The sequence below is a fragment of the Simochromis diagramma genome, unplaced genomic scaffold (genome assembly GCF_900408965.1).
Source record: "Simochromis diagramma unplaced genomic scaffold, fSimDia1.1 OVJJ01000216.1, whole genome shotgun sequence".
Taxonomy (NCBI): domain Eukaryota; kingdom Metazoa; phylum Chordata; class Actinopteri; order Cichliformes; family Cichlidae; genus Simochromis; species Simochromis diagramma.
Window position 1 is genome coordinate 17372549 of NW_024386883.1, and position 19829 is coordinate 17392377.

The window sequence follows — 19829 nt, forward strand, 5'->3', positions numbered from 1 at the left end:
CAGATTTCATCAGTTGTAAAACACAGGTTAAAAGACTGTTCCAGGCTGTTTGAACCCAACATCTGGAAGCCTGCGGGGTGTGTGGGATGTGCTGGGAGGGGAAATGTTTTGTCACTTTAGATCGTGTTCTTCATACGCCGTTGGTTTTAGAAATGACCGTTTCTGAAGTTAAATGTCTTTTTTTTTTTTTTTTTTTTTTCTTTTTCTTCTTTTCTTGACGGACTTGAGGGCCAGTGTCGTCGTCTCAGCCAGTGTCTCTGGCATTTATTAGTAATAAACATTCTGGTTTGTAATGATCTTTGTATTTTTAATTCTTAATGTTACTGTTAATGGTCCAAGTCATTAGATAAAACTGTTTCAATAGAAACTGTCCAAAAAGGAAAAGGAAGTTTCCTACTGAACTACAATTGAGCCCCTGCGGTTTTTATTTTTCAGTCATTTGTGAGTGATCCCAGTTTGACCTCAGCATGCCAATTCCAGGGAATCCCAAATCCAAACGTCTGTGTTCCCTGGATGTCACCTGGACCTCTGTCCGCACCATTATGTGCACGTAGATGCTTCATGCGTTACTTTTTTTTTTTTTTCTTCATCACTATTGATGCTTGGTGCATTAGGTGGCACTCTGTGATGATGATGAAGGATGCACCTTGCGTTTCTGCAGTTGTCTCTGTAGTTTGGTGTTGGGGCTTTGAACTGAAATGTGGCTGTGCGCAAACAAAATACATGCGTTTTTAAAAAAAAAAAAAAAAAAAAAAAAAAAATCAGGCCTGTCCCAATGATCGCTCAGATGTGGCTGAAGTTGAAGGAAAAACTGCCACGTTTTGTGGACTCCAGGTAAGAAAAGTAATACCTGACATTCTTTTTGAAGCCTGAATGAAGAGACTAGAGTGCAAGTACACTACGGTAAAATGACGTCTTCCTTGAGCTACAACTAAACAACGATGGCAAAGGCAGGGTGGTGCTTTTTGCACTTCAGCTAATAACTCCCTCCCCCCCCCAAAGCTGGTATATTTTGTCTGTTTGTTTTTCCCGTGTTCATTCTTTGTTATACCTGGGAAAAAAAATGAGCCATAATGAGCGTCTTGCAGGTAATAATTGTAGTTAGAATAATAACCACATTTTTATTGGAGACAGCTGGGCAACACCCAGAGCTATCGACTTTATTTCTCATTAATTACCTAAAATGAAACAGTAAAATAAGCACAGTTTACTAAAATCAAATCCTATCCTTTTGGGAAGTATTGTTAATAAAGTTGCTGTTTCCACTAAAAGCCACTAGATGGCGCTGCTGTTAAACTCAGCTCACACCATAGCGTGTTTCTCAGTCACAGGCGAGTTTAGACCCTTTCATCAGAGCACCCTTAAAAACAACTAATTAATAGTGTTAATAACACCGTATCTTAGTTTATTTTCTGGAATTATCTTTGTTCTCTAAATAGCGTTCAAAACATTAGCTAATGTGGCTTAAATCACCAGAGATTATTAGCTAACCTTCTGTTTCACTAATCTGCTGGTATATCGGGAGTTGCCAGTTAGGGAGCTGATGTACTTATATATTATTATAGTTTATTTTAAAGAAAAATCCTTTCCTGGTCGATTTTGGCTTCAGTGTTCGGATTTTGCGAGATGTATAGTCGTGTAACTTTTACAGACACTGTCAACAGTGGAAAGTCCATTTTAGACTTACTCTGGTGTTTTAAGAGCATCTTGATTGTGGATAATTTCAGTTGAATGAAGAACAAAAACAAAGGTTTTCATCTGTAAAACTCCTGAACTGATGGCAAATGAAATTACTTATATGAAGCGAAAACAAACTCACAGGTACTTTAGCACTTTTTAATTCAAGTTTACAATCACCATTAACCCTGTACTTCATACACCTGTAGATTCAATTACAGGTCTTCTTTTAAACTTCAACTTCAGCAATGGCTGGTAGCACCGGGGCCTTAAATCTTCTGGTCTGTCTGCATGTGATGCGACAGCTAGACTTCCAAACATAGACTACACCTGTCTGTCTTTCTTCTGGTCTGTTTGGTAAGGCTGCACCTTCCGATGTCTCTTTGGCTTTATCATCTTTTTCAAAGCCTGTCTTTCCATCCAGGGATGTCTCCCCACTGCTCATATCAAGAGTCCAACTTCTCATGGGGTCCTTACGGCAAATCCTAACCCTGACTGGAGTCTTATGCCCCTCTGAACTGGTGAAAATGGGTTGACGTGCTGAACCATCAGATTGTAAAGACTGCCTGTTTGTTTTGGTCCCTTCATTGGGCCATCCTCTGCGGATGAGTCGGGCTGCCATGAGGAAGGAGTCAGCCTGGCTGTGCAGCATCTCGGAGCAGTATGACAGCGGCGGCCCGGGCATGGCCGACTTAGTGTCCCGGTCAGAAGGTGCTGGCTTACTGCTGCCTACCATCCTTCTGTTGTTACAAGTCGCCACCTCTGTTGCTGTAATACAGAAGGTATAGATGCACCAAAACATTATGAGTAGCCTCTTCCACAAAGACATAAACACTGACTCTCAGCCAAGTGTGACCTCAGCATTCTTTCAGTTTATTCGTAACTTTCTTTGAATTATGTTCACACTGCATGATAATTATGGAGTGAACACATGGGAGACTGAAAAAGACAAAAAAAAAAAAAACCCACATTAAACAACAAAAGACATATTTATCACCTCTATTTACGTCCAATATAGATATGTCCAAATATTAGCAATAGTGTCAGAAATCTGACACTCCACAATTCACAAGCTATTTTATAACACTGCCATTAAGTGTCCAGTAAGGTTTTTGTAATTAACTAAAAGTAAACTAAAACTAGATGTGAAAAAAACATTTCAGTAAACTTAAATAAAAATAAAAACTGGACTTGAAAAACATTAAAAACAAACTGAAGCAATTTTGTGAACTTGGAAAACTAAACTAATAAAAACTAAACTAAAGCTGTGATTAGACAAATATTTTCAAAGTGATTGGCTGAAAGAATCTTTGTTAGTGCTGAAGGAAACTGCAGATACTTTTTACTCCGTCTCACTTTAACATCACAAAAGGGATGTAGGTATTAATCTGGAGGTTAAAAAAAAGGGTGCTGGTGGTAGCACAACTTTTCTACTTGTGCAGCATTCAGATGAATCTTAGCTGAAATTTCTCTTCAATCAAAAAGAACATTTGTAGTTAGAAACACGTCAAATGCATTGTGGTGCTTGAACTTAAAAGCCATATGGTTCCCTTTCCCCCTGTTGAGCAGATATTATGTGGGGTAAAAGCTCTGGTTTGCTGCTGAACTCGGCCACCTCAGAGAGACTGTTTTGTATTGCTGATAAAGAAAAGCCAGTGTTACATTGACAGTGGCTGGTCTGTAACCTGGATCGTGTCCAGGGCTTCTTCCTTCCTTGCTGTTTGCACTGATTGCACTGATATTTGGTCCCTGGTCTTTACTTTTGGAGTTCAGCAGGTTTATCTGCTGTGAACACGATTTCATGTTAGTGTCTGCTGAGCAAGCAAATTTTAAAAAACGGTTCTTGTATCAAACTAGCACGGCTCAGAGCATCTCTGTCTGCCAACTCGACCCAGTTAAACATGTTTTTATCTGAACTTGTCTGGCTCTTATCTAGGGTGCATCTTATAGCTTTATTGCAGCTGCTGCTGAAGCAGTTTGTGTTCATTAATTCTCCAAGAGGTGGAGGCAGACGTCTGTAAGAGCAGCTGCAAGTGAGACCATGACAATAACAATGGCACATTGAAGCAGCCTTTCCTAGAATGTGGGGAACTTTACTTGAAGTTGTGAAGCTCACCTTACTGGAGGCTACTGAAGCTGGATGGATCTGCCCTGGAGATGCTGACAGCAGCCACACCACCCAGGCGGAGGAGGGTACAGGGTGTGCAAGCTAAAAGATGGACCCCCAGGACCTCTGGTGGAAAAAGTCTTGGAAGAAAAAAAACAAAATAATAGAACTTAAAGATTAACTGAAAACAAGATTTAAGGCTTGATGCCAGCAAAGAACCACTTTTTAAGCACGACTGATACAAATTCCTGTACCTTCAGTAGATATTTAATGTCATAATCAAATATAATATTAAATGATATATGGTATAATGATCAACAAGCACATGCTGTCACTTTGGGAGCATCACCACAGTTCTGTCAATATTGGCAATAATAGCTAACTCCACACTGACAGTGTCACCTCCGGACTCTCTGCTAAGCGACCTATGGACACTGGCTGGATCTGCACTGTCACTGAAAGCAGAGGTTCTTTGTACTTTGCAGTTTTTACTTTGCAGTTAATTCAGGGGTTATTTTTCTTCTGCTTTACGCTTTTTAGTCAATATAATCCTTAAAATTCATTCACAGTGGTCGCAAAGAAAACACTTTAAAAGTTTTAGACTCAAATGTTCCCTTCAGACCAACTAACCTGCAACATTGGTCTGTGTTTGCAATCCTGTAAGCCTCGGTATATTTGTTTATTATTCAATACATGTATGCAACTCAATCAAAGTTGAGTTGATATCAAACATTGGATAAGACATTGGAATTTTTCAGTAAGACTGAATTATGCAGCCAAAAGTAATAAATTACTTCAGAGGTTTTCAGTATTTGACTCACCATAGACAACAAATATATTTAGGTACATTTATGTAAAGACACTTGATTTTTCCAGCCGTAAAGAAACTTAAAATAAAAACATGCTGTTAAGTAGACTGTTTCAGTCCAGACTGTGCCATTTTTTTCAGCCTCACTTTTGACGTAAACACAGTGTGAAAATCATACAGCAAGGTTATTATTAATCATGAGAAAAATATAAAATTTCAATAGAAAATCTGGGAAATAAATATTAATAATGCAAAAGTCAAAATCAACTTTAACTCTGAGTATTGTTTTTTTTAACCACATTAATGAAACTCAGATTACAAGAAATGCATGATGATGATCAGCTCTAGCCAGACCTGTACAAAAGCATGCTGCTTTAACGGTGATAATTCATCTTGAAATATTTAGATCATCGACAGTTATGTAGTTATCATAGAAGCACACTAATGTAAACTATGACGTGGGTTCAAGTTATACCAGATTTCAGTCGAAGATCCTCATTTTTCTCTGTGCTCTTCTTCGTCTTCTCAGGACTGACTGATCCACTTCTGCGTAATCTCTATCTGAACGCTTTTTCACCTCTCTCTCTCTCTCTCTCTCTCTCTCGCTGACTCCCACTCGTTCTCTCCTCCTCTCTGCAGCTCAACTACCACTAACAGAATTTAAACAAGAGGAAATGTGGCACTATAAACAGTGGCGTTAAAAAGTAACAGCGCACATGCGCGTGCATGAGCTGTTTACATACATATTGACTGTGCAAAAGAACAGCCCTGAAAAAACAAAAACTAATAAACACACAGTTTGCATTCTACATTAAAACCTGAAAGTTGCAGAAAATGATCTGAAAACCAGGACTCGAGGTTACGTCGTGTCCTTGCTCAGGTGCTAAACCTGCACATAGCTGTATTTTTTAGCACAGCAATGCACAAAACCACGTAGCCCTGTCACACTGCAGCTCAGTGTTGCAAATAGTAAAAGTGAAAGTAGGTCTGTTGGCAACTCGTAAAAACAAAAACAAATGCTCTTTAGGCTATGTCCCAAAAAACAGATGTCATAAGCATATAACCACTTAATAGGATGTGTAAGCACATTAAATACTTGGAGTGCTTTCTTATTTTCACCAGTCAGATTAGTCCAGTCAGCACCATAACTTAGTTCAGATTATGTAAAATGCATATTTCTCACCACCAATTCAATATAGCATTAGCGTCAGAATTCAAAATCCATAATTCACAAGCTGTTTGCTAAAACTTTCTGTCTGCTGGGAAGGAGGACACAGTTTGAAAAGAGCTGCCTGCTGTGACTGGAAATAAGGTTTTCAGAGTAGCACAACATGTGATTGGCAGAAAGAATCTAAAAACCTAAGATGGAGTTGAGAAAAGTGCAGATATTCTTTTACTCTGTACCACTGGAAGTGCAGACGCTTTAATAACTGGGAACATCTTATATGCTTTGCGGTTTTTAAATAGAAGTTTTTATTTCTCCTCGTTGAGCAGAGGCTGTTTACACTGGTTGCCAGTGAAAGCCATAAAGAACCGTTCACAGAGAGCATCTTTAGAGGCATGTTACATTTCTTTCACAACAGATTGCCTGTTTGAAAATTATAACCAAAGATGCTTGAGGATTTGACTTCTGCTTAACTCAGCAACCTTGGAAAGACTGTTTGGCATTGCTGATTAAAAAGAAAAAGAAAAGTCAGCATTATGTGACGGTGGCTGAACTTTAATCTCAGTGTGCAGGACTTCTGTCTTCTTCTCTGTTTGCACTAATGCAACATAACAACATGCCAGAGTGATCACGGTAGCAGGACCGCTGGAAATCAGGATGTTGGTTTCTGTTGAGCAACGGCATTTTGTAAAACTCGTTCTTGCGCCAGTCTGGCTTGGCCCAGAGCATCTGTGCCCGCATGAGACATGCTTTTCGATTGCCTCTTGTCTCTTATCTTGATTTTGAGTGAGTTGTGCAAGTTTTGCTAACATCCCAGACACAGTGTTTCTCAGAGAGTCGGATTTGATCTCAGACAGTTGCTTTTTTTTTTTGCATTTGTTTTGAAAAAACTAAATAATACTATATGTTTTGTGACTTGAATCCATCATGTTGGACTGCAGCTGATAGTGGTCCAGAGGCCAATACAGAGGCTGTATTTATTTCTTGTCACACAATAGCTGCCTTGGCAGATTTGGATTTGAACGCTTCTTTGCTTTAGCAATCTTACTCTCACTGTTCCCTTACTTTGTGAACCCCATTTTAGACAGTGTTTGTAGGTTTACCACAAATTTGAAGTTGTATTGTTTCAGTCTCATCATTTAGCATGTTGTGACTGTAAGTACACATGATCAGCTGGGTAACTCTCATGTGCTAGTGTGAAGGTGGAATTCAGAAACTTGAAAGCAGCAAGGCTGACAAGTCTGTACAGTTCAGAAAAGGCTACTAAAACAAAGAAGAAACATCTTGTTTATGTTGGGCATTAAACATACAGCCCATAGCTTTTTATTCTTTTCCCTCTGCTGCATGCACTTGGCCTGTTTCCAGGTGTTGAACAAGTTGAGAACAAAGAGGGTGTTGAAACTGCTCCGAACTACTTAGTGAAGTGATTGCTGGCATCTGAAATCTGCATTTGCACACTCTGAAACCTTGTACCCCACTCATTATATTCGCAGAATCAAAGTTCAGAGTGGGATGGAAGAGACCCATGATTGAAGTCCATCAGGGTCAGTTTGCTGGGTTTGCACTGGCTCAGAGCGGCCATCAGTCTAGGCGAAAGGTAATGACAATGCTGCAAAACAGTCATTGAACAGCAAAGTAGTTGCTCTGCAGACCTTACTGTGTCTATTGTTCATCTACATCTACCTTGGTATTATCTTTGACTTTGTACAATTTTATTCAATTGTACAGTGATTTATGTCACATTCATTTTCTGTGTGTGGGGGAAAAAAGAAAGTAGACCGCCATCAACACATCTATTTCAGGATCTCTCAGTCTGTGGAGAAAGAGAAAGGAGAAAAGGGCTTTTGTGTGTTGCAGGTGTGTAAAATCTAACATGCGTTGACGTTAACATGATTAGTAGCTACTGTCATACAAATATGTGACCAAAATTAAACTGGGGCATCTGATGACGTTTGTTTTTGATGGACCAGGCGGCTAGGAACCGGCTCTAAATTCCTATCAAGCATTCCTTCTTTTTGTTGGACATGTTTATTGTGACAAAGTCACGCATACGTTACTTTCTGCAGGAAGCACCCACAAGAACACCAGATGTACACCAGCTATTTAATAAATGCAAATGTAAAATTTGACACCTCTTGTTGTGTTTTAGATGTGTCCTTGATCCAACACAGCTGATTTAAATGGCTGAACGACCTCCTCAACATGTCTTGAAGGTCTCCAGAGGCCTGGTAATGAACTAATCATTTGATTTCGGTGTGTTGACCCAGGGTGAGATCTAAAACCTGCAGGACACCGGCCCTCGACGCCTGGAGTTGCCCATCCCTGGTTTAGATGATGCAGAACAAAATTCAGCAAACTCTAAATAGGTTAAAAAAATATTTAGAAATTCCGGTAGAAGTTTAAAAGCATAACTTTTCAACTTTTCAAATTCTCACTCAATAATGTAAAATGTAATAGTAATAATGTAATGCCTTATCAAAAAGTTAACTAGCTGATAGTTATACTGAAGAAAGACGGAAGTACTGATGCTGATTGTCGACCTTAAGCAAACAACATCTATGCAAACATCTATGTAGACAGTGATGTACAAAACTCTGACTAAACCTGTCATTGTGTTTGAGAAAACAGCGACAGTGGTATTCAAGTGCAACAGGAATGCAGGGCTATGCAGGAAGGGTAGAAGGATGGCTTTATTTTCACAGCACAGATGATTGTCAAAACCTTTTCCATTCCTTTGTTTGTTGTTTTGGATTTCTCAAGCTATTTAGGTTGATCTGCATTTACAGGCAGGCATTTGTTTGTTGGCAAAGAGCAAAGTCGTAAAGCACCAATCATTTCTTTAGTGTCTGTCTTGCTAAAATTTTATTTAAAATATTTCCCAACGGTGTTTTGGTCTGGACACCGTTCCCTAACATTCACGGTACATTCTTTAGTGTTCCTTTAATGTGGTTTGTTGTTTAAAGATGATGATGTGTATCATTAAATGGAAAGTTAATGGTGATTGTTATACTGAATAGAGTCTGGGAGAGGTTTATGTACTTATGTTCCTTGGAAGGAACAAAGAGGTGACCTTTTGATGCCAAAGCCAACTTTTTGTGTCATGTTTGTTTGTCTAGTTATTGAAGATGAACATTCATGGTCTTGTGCCCTGACATACACAGGAAACAAAGTGAAGGAAACTTCTTCTAGAAACTTTTAATTAAATTAGACTTTTGCAATCCAGCTAATCCAGCTGTTGAAAGACAAACTTTTCTTTATAATCAAAATGCAACGAAACCTTAATCACAGGTTAATCCAAGGTTTCAATTTTCTTCCAGGTCTAATGAAAATACTGTTTTGGTTTGTGGTCATTTTCACCAATTGTTCCTTTAACTAAGTCTACCTTCTGTTGGAACAAGAAAGTTGAATTATTTAAAAAATAACCTACATTACATCTGTATCAGTTTTTAAAATGTTCTTGTAGGAATTGGTCTCTACCTACAAACAGCGTAAATATTCTTGCAGGAAAATGAGAAATATGTCATCCTGTTATTATTATTATTATTATAAAGTCCACTAACGTTTATACTTTTCTTTTCAGTAAAATTAAAGAACTAAAACAGTGTTACATATTCTTTTCCGTGGTTTTCTTTTAATCCACTGCGCGTTCCAGTGGAAAGTACAACTATATCAAAAAAAAATTTTTTTAAATGGTGAACCGGTGTGTCCGGATTGTCCTGTCAGGTGATCGCTTGTGTAAAAGGGCTTAAAAGAGCTGCGGAAAGCAAACATCACCTGTGCCTGCACAACATTGAACTCAGAGCTTTCTTATCTTCAAACACAAAAGGTAAGGCATTTTATTTTATTTTTCTTATATCCTCATAAGGTCATTTTCATGCATTAATGATGCAATTAATGACGTGAAAAGTGTATGATTTTAATTTGAAAAAGTATTGTGTGTCATCAGTCTGTTAGAGTTTTGGGTTGGCATGTGGTTTCTGAATTGTGTAAAAGTTTCCAGTGCAGTGATGTGTGCTGTCATAGCTGTAGCAGTGTGCAGTTAGATAACTGAGCACTGAAACCTTTATTCCTTTGCAGCCATATTAAATATGTGTACAGTTATTCACTGGCCACTTCATTAAGTACACCTGCCTAGTACTGGATTTGACCCACCTTTATTTTTACAACTGCCTACAGTCTTTATGGCATCGATTCAACAAGGTGTTGGCAACATTTCTCAGATATTTTGGTTCATATTGACATGATAGCATCACCGAGCTGCTGCAGATTTGTCAGCTGCACATTCATGATAGGACTCTTCTGTTCTACCAGATCCTAAAGATGCTATGTTGCATTGAGATCTGGTTGCTGTGGATAGCATTTGTGTGGAGGGAACTCATTGAGAAGTTCTAGAAACGAGTTTGAGATGATTAGAAATTCGTGACATGGTGCGTTATCTTGCTAGAAATAGCCATCAGAGGACGGGCGCACTGTGGTCATAAAGGGATGGACACGGTCAGCACTCAGCTAGGCTGTAGTGGTTAAGCCTTTCATACATGAACTATGACAACCGCAATTAGGATTTTTTTCTTAAGTATTCTTATTCATCTTTAGGCATTAAAAAACAATTTTTGAGCTTCACTTTTTTAAACACGTACTTTTGAAAGTACACTTTGACAACACTGACTGACCAGTGGATGGCAGGGTATGGAGTGACAAATCAGTGTCCAATTTAGTGGTTTATGTGCCATTTATGTATACCATCAACACTGACACAAATACAAGAAAACAGCCTTTGAATAGCTGTCCACTGCAGTGACCACTATGCATGAAAGGGTTAAATGATGCCCAGTTGGTACTAAGGGATGCAAAATGTGCCAAGAAAATATCCCCCAGACCATTACAGCATCAGCAGCCTGAACCATTAGCACAATGGTTTTCTTTCACTTTCTTTATGCCAGATTCTGATCATACCATCTGAATGCCTCAGCAAAAATTAGGACTCATCAGACCAGGCAACATTTTTCCAATCTTCTATCATCCTGTTTCGGTATGCCGGCTCTTTGCTGATACGGGTGGCAACTAGTGTGGTCTCCTTGCTGTTGTAGCCCATCTGCTTATAGGTTCGACATTTTGTGTATTCAGAGATCCTCTTTTACATAGTTTTAGTTGTAATAAGTGGTTATTTGACTTACTGTTGCTTTTTTAATCAACTCAAAGCAGTCTGGCCTTTCTCCTCTGAACTCTGATATCAACAAGGCATTTTCACCCAGATAACTGCTGCTCACTAGATATTTTCTCTCGTTTTTTTGCAATCCAGCAGATCAGCAGTTTCTGAAACACTCCGGCTGTGTCGCACTGCTGGCACGGTCTCTGCGCAGGAAAAATCTGCGTTGTGCACAAAAAAAAATCTAACCTGAATTGAAATTAAAGTAAATATGTTAACAATTCTGTTTTCCAGTGTTAGTAAGTAAGTGACTGGCTGCTCCAGTATGAGATCAGAACGATGCCACCTTATCCCATAGTCCAGCCAATAATGCGATTCACATTCGTATATACACAGCTAATCGGCATTGTTGACAGCGTCCTTATGTGCCGACACCAGTGTTTTAGCTAGCAAAGCGGCGTGGCTGATGTAGAGTGAAGCCACGTTAATGACAATGTGGACAACCATTGGAGATGTGAGCAGGACAGACGGAACGACTGACGTAAAAAGTGTGGACTTTATACCAGTTTTTAAGTTGTGTTGATCGGCCACGTAAAACCAGAGTTATGATAAAAATATCTGCAATGTGTGGTTCTCTTCCTGAATACTATCGCTGTTTATATTTACTGCTGGAAGAAAACGCTGGAAAGCCTGTGAGCAAAACCAAAACACCCCTCACCCTTTCCCATTGGTCGAAAAATGTACCATGTCGACCAATCAAAAAATGATATGGCAACATGGCATTTATCTGTTTAGGAAGGGGGAAGTTTTAGGAGTGACGGAGGTGTTTTGAGATGTGAGAGATTTGCCACGTTTAGCGCAAATCTTGTGTAGTTAGTGTGTAGTGTAGTCAGTAGTTTTGTTGTGTGTGTCAGAACAATGAGGCGACTGCTGAGTGCTACAGGTGTTACAGGAGTGATACATCTCCTGTTGTCAGGCCTGCAGGTATCAGGCTGTTGTTCTCCTTTATCTCATAGTGGACAGAAATGATTATTTGGAGTGGCACAAATAATTTGTGTGGCATCAGACTTGATGCAGAACAGCTGATTGTTCTGTAAATAGTTTGAAATGTTTATTTTAAAAAAACGCCTTGGCTGCATTTTTAGGTAAACAGCTGCAAAAAACGTTGTTGTTATCAGTTACTTTTTTTGAAGAAGTAACTATATAATTAATTGCCCAACATTGGTCATTATTTACTGTATTTTGCAGAGAGAGAGAGTTACAGGACCCAGACCACAGACTCAGACTCATAATACAAGTCAGAGTTTTATATTTGTTTAAAAAAGAAAGTTGTGTTTTTTTAAATTTTCATTGTAAGTGGGCTAAAGCAGTTAATTAAAAGTATTCTAACATAAATGTAAACGCTGTAATTTGATTATTTTAATAAACCATGTAACTTGGATGGATTCGATGCTGGTGTGACCACAGTGCACACGTCTAATGTCGCTCACAGTGGTCCAAGGATGTGTTTGCTCAGACATGAAAAATTAGAGGGAACATTGGTGCAAAGCCTCACAGATGATGTGCAGCAGTGGGTCCCTCAGTCTGTCCTCACTCTGGACACTTGCAGTTGTCACACATGGTAATCAAATGTATGATAAGCTGCAGGATTCAAACACAAGCGTAACTTATAAATACATGTTTATACTTTTATTACACAATCAGAGAGAAAGACAAAGAGAGAGAGTGCAGGACAGACAGACAGGTGACAGTCTCAGGTGTACACACTGCTACAAAACAGCACAAGAGAAGGAGGATTTAGTGTTTGTGTTATTACGAGTGCTAAACAAGAAGAGTTCCCAGATGGTGCAGTGGACACGTGTGTGACTCCTGTGATTAAAGCATCTTTCTTTCAGCTTAACGAGTGAACCGTCAGCTCGTTCAAACACACGTTAAAGTCCGTTTGGCTCGACACCACCGAACAGAGGCAGCAATATAACATAGCTGACTTTAACTATCCATGAAATCATCACATTCTCTGTAGGATTAATGTCAACTACTGAATGGCAAAGTTATCCACACCTTTCGCCGGGCTATGAATATTTCATTTGAGCAAATAAAATTTCTGTTTTTAAATTTGCCATTGTGATTATCTGTATAAGTGAAATATCTGATTATATTGTCAAGTTTTAAATGCACTGGTTAGGTGTGGTTAGGTATGGTTAATAAAGGGTTGTGGCTGCTCTCTTCCACAACAGCCTCACAGTTTACTTTTGTAGTGCTTAACCTTGTGATCTTACGAACTTTCAACCTGGTTCCTCCTTTAGACTCCATCATGACTGATACGATGGTCGTCACGCAGCCTCAGCCTGTGATGTATGTTCAAGGGTCGGATGAATGGTCATCTGGGTTATTTGACTTCTGTGAAAATGTGCCAGAGTGTAAGTGTCTCTGATTTATATCTATACCACAGCAAGTACTAATTCACTGCCAATGCACTGTGCTTATCATTTCTCCTTTTTAAGGCCTTTTTGCTTACTTTTGCTTACCCTGCTTCGCCTGTAAAACTTCGAGAGACTACGGGGAAAATCTCTGTCTCCCTCTGGCCGACTGGGTGAGTGGCATGATCCCGCCGGCCACCATGTCCATGAGGGTCTCCATGCGACACCGCTATGGCATCACCGTAAGGCCAAAATTTGATTTTCTTTTTAATGTATCTATATTTCACTCACTTAGCCTTCAGCCACTCAGTTATCTGTTGCACTAATACTTTTGAGAGGAGTTTGTTTCAACTTTTTAAAAGTTGCTTTTATTTGTGTTAATTATTTCTTTGCCTACTGACAACCTTAAAACGTGCAGCCTTGTAAAACAACCTTTATAACATGACCAAATTATAACAAAAGAAAGATTGTATATCACCATATTTCGGATTTTTAAAGGAAGAAACTGTATTTTCTTAAATCATTCTGTGTCTGAATAATTTTTATAGATCAACATGTATTCTGTCAACATTATGCAATCTGCTCTTTATCTATAAAAGGCTTAAGGCTTAAGACTATTTCTTACCTAAGCCATTGGGGTCTTTCACCTCTTACATATTAACATAAAAAACTGGTCTGGTTAGCCACTTGCTGACCAAATGTCACTGTGTTTTGTTTTTAGGGCACCATGTGTAACGACTGTGTGCTTTCGACATTCTGTATGTCCTGCGTCTGGTGTCAGATGTCCAGAGAGATGAAGAAACGAGCGCTCCCAGTCGTTATGGTTGCTACTAAAAACGTGTAACCTCTTCCTTCTTCATCATGTCTGGGGCCACCATCCTCATGGAGTCTTAGCAGCACAATACACTTTAAACAGAAATCCAACTGTAGCCATCCAAGCTTATTGAAGTTAGGAAACTAAAATGAAGTAAAAGAAAACTGTTTTTAATGTAATTAAACTATCATTAACTATCTAAAATAGTGCTTTTTAAATTTTATTTGACATTTTTCCCTTTGAGAACAAAAATTCTTCACCGAGGGGTTTATAATGACCACTTATTAACCAAAGAATACTTTAACTTGAGTTTAAAGGGGGTGTTAAACGTGTGTTTTTGTGTAATCTCACATACTTTAGTCAGGTTTGTATTTTATTTTTATCTGGCATAATGAGAATTTTAAACAGATAAACTTAAATGACATAAAAATCCAAACACTGTTCTTTCATTTTTTGTCAATAAAATTAAGTGAAAGGCACATGACTCTTATTTTTCTGTGTTCATACAGCACGCTGTTAACAGATGGTAAACATACAAGTGTATGAAAGTGAATTTCAAAAATACATAAAAGAAAAAGGGTTTGGTTACCTTTAAAAGGCGCTTTAAAAGTGTAACACCTCAGAACACAACACTGGATGCCAATTCTTTCATTGTTTTCTTCTTTTTTTAATAATTAATTTTGATTATGTAGCAAAAGTAGTAATGGCAGAAATTAGTTGGGTGCCAGTCCTTCAAACTAGCATGTGCTAGTTTACTGATATTGATATTTTTGGTAAATTCAGCTGTTTTCTGTTTGAAGGAAGCTGACATTTTATCAGTGATGTATGATCCTGACAGAAGGTTCTTCCACAGTGCGATGTTTTTTTTTTTTTTTTTTTTAAATCCTGTCCCTTCTGGCAGGTTTCAGGTTTCAATCAGAATTATAACAAAAGGATAAAGCAACATGTATTCTGCACAATGTATCACAAACTGATGCACCTGTAAGAAAAAACAAAGGGAAAAAAAACTGTTCATTCAGTATATGAGGACATGCATTGATGTATATAAGATGCAGAGAGTAGTCTCTTATGTTATGTAGCGCAGTTTCTGATACTATAATCAATTTTAACTGTAAGTTCTTAAGAGACTATGAGCTGTCAATGCCACACATCGGGAGTCAATTCTGAAAATTGATAAAGTGTTTAAAATGTAAAGTGTGTGTGTGTGTGTGTCTCTATTAAGGATTTCACTCACTCTTTGAACGAATATCAAAGTCTTGGCCCTTTAACAGAGATGTGTTACAGCGCCATCTGGTGGTTGACTTTCATTGGAGATTTTTTCCCTTTAATTTAGCTTGAGGCAGGTGCATGGTTGCTGATTGTTCTTGAGAGGATTTGTGTCTCTGATATATCTGGGGAAGTTAAAAGATGATGAGTTTTCTTGATCGCCTCCATCTATAGCAAAGAGCAAAGTACATACTGTAATCTTGCATGTAGTGTTTTCAATTTTCAGTGCCAGGTCTATCCATTATGGGGTCTAGCAGATCATTAAAGTCACCTATTGTCATTTTTGAGCTATAAATATACTTGTAAGTGATTCTTTGGCATGATTTATTTCATCTTCTGGTTATTATCTTTTATTCATTTTTGCTGCTTGCCTGTCTCCAGTCCTTCATTCATTTAATTTTCATTCCTTGTGCTGTTTTATATGTGAATGGTTGTCTGTCTCTCTGTGGTAGACAGACTGATGGCCTGTCCAGGGTGTACCCTGGTTCTCACTCCATGGCAGCTGAGATAGGCACCAGCACCCCCACGACGCTGAATTGGAAAAGTAGGTTGTTTGGAGTGCGGCATCATGTCTAGTATTTCTGACCCTAAAAGTCTTATTGATGATTTCAGGATACATGCAACAGCTGTTTGTATTGTAAGTTAGAAGGGGAGAATATCAGAAAATGCTATCTTATGCTAACTAAGACCCAGTGGAACCCCATTTCCACTTAACAGAAACCGTACTCATACGTCAGGATTGTTAGATGTTCAGTTTAATGTATGGACTTGAAATTCACTTTAAAGTGAGTTTGTTTTACTTCATGCCATCCAGATTTCATAAAATTTCAGACAGAGGATAAAACAACAATGTAAATTGCAATTTAATATGACATCATATGAATTACTGATATAGCAGTAACCTGATGAAACTTGCATCATGTTTTAGTGTAAGTTGTAGCTCTGATATATAAATGAATCTCTATACTATCTCTAAACTTCAACATTAGCTTGAGAGGTTTAAAATGAAATGCAGTGTGGTCATATTTTTATGGAAGAAACTGGAGTTTTGGTAAAGCCACAAATCCAGTCAACACTGTCTAAGGAGCTTGGGCACAAAGCAACTGGACTTCTTCAGAATATGTTTCACGTCTCATCTAAGAAGGTTCTTCAGTTCTAAAAGCAAATAGTCCCAGATATTTTAAACCCAGTGCTAGGGGGGTGTCCCCCTACTAGAGGATTGTTGACCCACTATTAATAATATGCCTAATCACATGAACCAAGATGTGAAAAAAGGCATGGATGGTTATCATCAGAGGTTTCATGTGAAACCACTGTGAAACTTTGACTCACCCTATCATTTGACCTATTGAGGTCCCCTGAGGCAAGATGTGAGTGGTGGTTGAGGCACCTGGGAAGAGACATCAAGATTGCATTTTAGGTAGCAGACAGTTGGTGTCGTAAGCCACCCAGTCTGACCGCCGTTCACAGTGCACGTAGACGGCTTCTTTCACTACTCTTTCAAACCACCTGTCTTCTCATTCCAAAATGTGAACACTGGCTTCCTCGAAAGAGTGACCTTTATCTGGTACTGTACACAGACATCCAGTCATCGCAAAAACGCACTTATGTGAGTGGAGAGTTCTGTAGATAACCTACTAACAATGCACTGATCTACAAAGAAAGATGCAGTCAGTTCATTCCAGTAACAATCATTCCAGCAAGAGCAGCACAAATATTAGGTCATAACAAACGGCTTCGATGCAGGTATCCCACCAATCTACTTACCAAATAGCACAAGTTTTATGTTCCTAACCGAATCGATATGTTTTTTAAAATGTTTTTGCAGCTGTTCTCTGGACAAAACTGATAGGGACTCATCCTCCCTTAATACAAATTGTGCCAAGGTGTGATGTTGCAATCTGAAAACAGCTGATCTATCTGGCATAAGGAAGAAAAAACACAGCTTATCATCAGATCTTGACGCAAACATGTTTGATTAAAGTTACCGTTCTATCGTGTGCCACGTGAGTACCTCGGAGGTTGTAGTTACTTATTAAAGTAAATATTACTCAGACACACTTCAGACCTAAGCCTGAGTATTTGCTGCATTTTGAGAGACATTGCTGCTTGGTTTGAAACAGATGGATGAGAAAATCAGTCTGTCGTGTTTTAATTCTTTACCAATCTTTGTGTGGAAATGGGGTTAAAACCTGAAATGCCAGATTTCAGTCAGCTTCCTGGAAAATACAAGATGTCTGCCTGCACAGGTTTAACAACTCTGTGACAGGCCCAGGGGCAGATGTTTCGCTGTCTTTATTTCAGCTACCACCAAAGTAAACAAGAGTACATAGCTAAGTCTCTCTTTCTCTCTCACACATACATGCACACAGTTCATGCTAAGATAATAGTGAATAGGAATAATCAACTATATTAATAACATGATTCCAGCTCTTGATCAACACCAGTGGTGGATCTGCCAATTCTGGTATTCTATGGCAAATGCCAACTGGGCTCCATGGTGCTAAGCAGTGAGCACAGGGCCAAGTAGAAGATGTTCGGCCCTCAAGCCACCCTCACAAAGTCTGCGTCTTACTGTTTGGTCAGAGACATTTACACCAGTGGTCATTTAGTAACTCTGGTAATGTTCCTGTTCCTGCTTGGACAAAGGAGCAGATATCAGTCCTGCTGATGGGTTAAGGGCCTTCTACGACCCAGTCTAGCTCTCCTACTGTAGCTATTTGTCCGTGCTGGGAGGCACAGCAAACCTTCTGGCAATGGCATGTATTTATGTGCCATCCTGGAGGAGTTGGATTCCCTGTGCAACCTCTGTCGTGTCTAAGTATCATCTCATGTTACAAGTAGTGACACTGACCCTAGCCAAATGCAAAATTAGTGAAAAAACAATCAGTAAAGATGAAAAACCATTCCTGTTTTGGGGGTTGTACCCTCTAGTGCACCTGCTATTAACTTCATCAGCACCAGAGCAGCTGGAACTGATTAACGACCCCCTCTGCTACTTAGCCGACCAAATCAATATCCCAGAAGTTTAGAAGTGTCTCTTGAATTTTTTTGAGCAGTGTATTTCCTCTGACATCAAACCTTTTCATAAATTTTTAATCCACTCTTTTAATCATTTGAGTGTAAAATGACTGAGAAAATACAGAACAAGTTTATTTGACCACCACCAAATATAAGGTTTATGTCACAGCTGCCCTACATTAACAGTATTGATCATTACCAAAATATTTCTCATATTTCATTGAAGGTTAATTTACCAGTATGGAAAATTATATTTGTAATTCTAAAATGTAATCATTATTGTTATCGATGACTTTTCATAACTACTTTTCTACAAAAAAGCAGACAAAAAGAAAAAGCACATTATTATTGTAAGGTACCAAATTACAGTTGAAATCCTTACAGAAAAAATTGTTTTAGTTTTTGACTTCCCAGATAAGTCCAATGTTCCGGCTCACATTTCAGTATAAAAACGTGAATTCAGTTAGTTATCTGCCTAATAAATACCATTAAAGTTATTTAGCTTTAAACTGGTTTTTGACATAAAATTTCTGAAATATTTGTGTTTTTTGTGTTCCCAGAGCTACAGTTCAGTGTACTGCATAAATGCTTTCTTTACGAGCTAAAGCCACGACATAAGTATCCGGTGTGATGGACCTCATTAGGTAACCTATTGTTGGTCATTCTGACTGGGCTCCTTCTACCGGTCCCCCCAGTCCAGCCGCTCGGTCAGATGTTACGCCCTTGGCGCCTGTCATAACCCATATAAGGCGTATCTTTGCATCTTATATTAAGATCCTCTTCCCGCCTCCTTCACAGCGATGCTCATCGCTGTTTCATCAGTGTTACTGAAAATCAGAAAGATGTGGAGCTCTGATTCCAAAGGTTTCGGTGAGGACAGAGCCAACGCTTTGGCGTCACGCCCACAACTTTGACTCATCCACGCACGCCAGTTCCTCACTTCATCTCACAATAGCACATTCCAAATGCATGACCACTCCTAATGGAAATCATAACAATCACATAAAGGAACATAAAACATGTTACTGTTGTTGTTTTTTCGGTGTTGATTACAGTGAATTGCCTGGGGCGAACTTTGGGTTAGGGCAACTTGACCTGTCGTTTTTCTGCCCACAGCTTTTTAGTTCAGAGGGCACGAGGTCACTAGAGAAAGCAAACAACAACAACAACAACAACAACAACAACAACAACAACAAAACAAACAAACAAACAAAAACCCCAACACGCTCACTTTAAAGAAAAAACACACACACTTGAGACATGTATATGAATATGAAATACATGCATATGAATAGAGAAAGCTTCCGTTCCGTCAGTAATGGGAATCCTCAGTATGCAGCAATACCACATATATTTCCCCGGTGAAGTGAAAGCAGTGTGGAATCATTTTTTTCCACATTAGACA

The 19829-nt window shown here is 38.8% G+C and overlaps 1 protein-coding gene and 1 long non-coding RNA gene across 3 annotated transcripts; one reads left to right on the forward strand and one right to left on the reverse strand.

The window, feature by feature from the left end:
* Positions 1 to 570: 570 nt before the first annotated feature.
* Positions 571 to 12381, reverse strand: LOC120733994. Of its 2 annotated transcripts, XR_005695942.1 has the most exons (4): positions 12369 to 12381; positions 5068 to 5123; positions 3794 to 3924; positions 571 to 2445 (listed from the first exon to the last, which is right to left on the reverse strand). It is a non-coding gene; the product is annotated as an uncharacterized LOC120733994 (long non-coding RNA). The 2 variants fall into 2 exon arrangements; XR_005695941.1 differs by lacking the exon at positions 12369 to 12381 and having other exon boundaries at positions 5068 to 5638.
* Positions 9497 to 14616, forward strand: LOC120733993 (cornifelin homolog B-like). Its single transcript, XM_040032533.1, has 4 exons — positions 9497 to 9583; positions 13210 to 13323; positions 13408 to 13565; positions 14045 to 14616. Exons 2-4 carry the CDS (start codon positions 13218 to 13220, stop codon positions 14165 to 14167), a joined length of 387 nt encoding a protein of 128 aa, XP_039888467.1. The 5' UTR covers positions 9497 to 9583; positions 13210 to 13217; the 3' UTR covers positions 14168 to 14616.
* Positions 14617 to 19829: the final 5213 nt, after the last annotated feature.

What these genes read in the sequence shown, in the direction of transcription:
- LOC120733993 (XM_040032533.1), top strand. Translation starts at nt 13,218, where the DNA reads ATGACTGATACGATGGTCGTCACGCAGCCTCAGCCTGTGATGTATGTT. An exon ending in CTGTGAAAATGTGCCAGAGT is followed by an intron (nt 13,324 to 13,407) that starts GTAAGTGTCTCT and finishes CTCCTTTTTAAG; the next exon opens with GCCTTTTTGCTTACTTTTGC. An exon ending in GACACCGCTATGGCATCACC is followed by an intron (nt 13,566 to 14,044) that starts GTAAGGCCAAAA and finishes TTTTGTTTTTAG; the next exon opens with GGCACCATGTGTAACGACTG.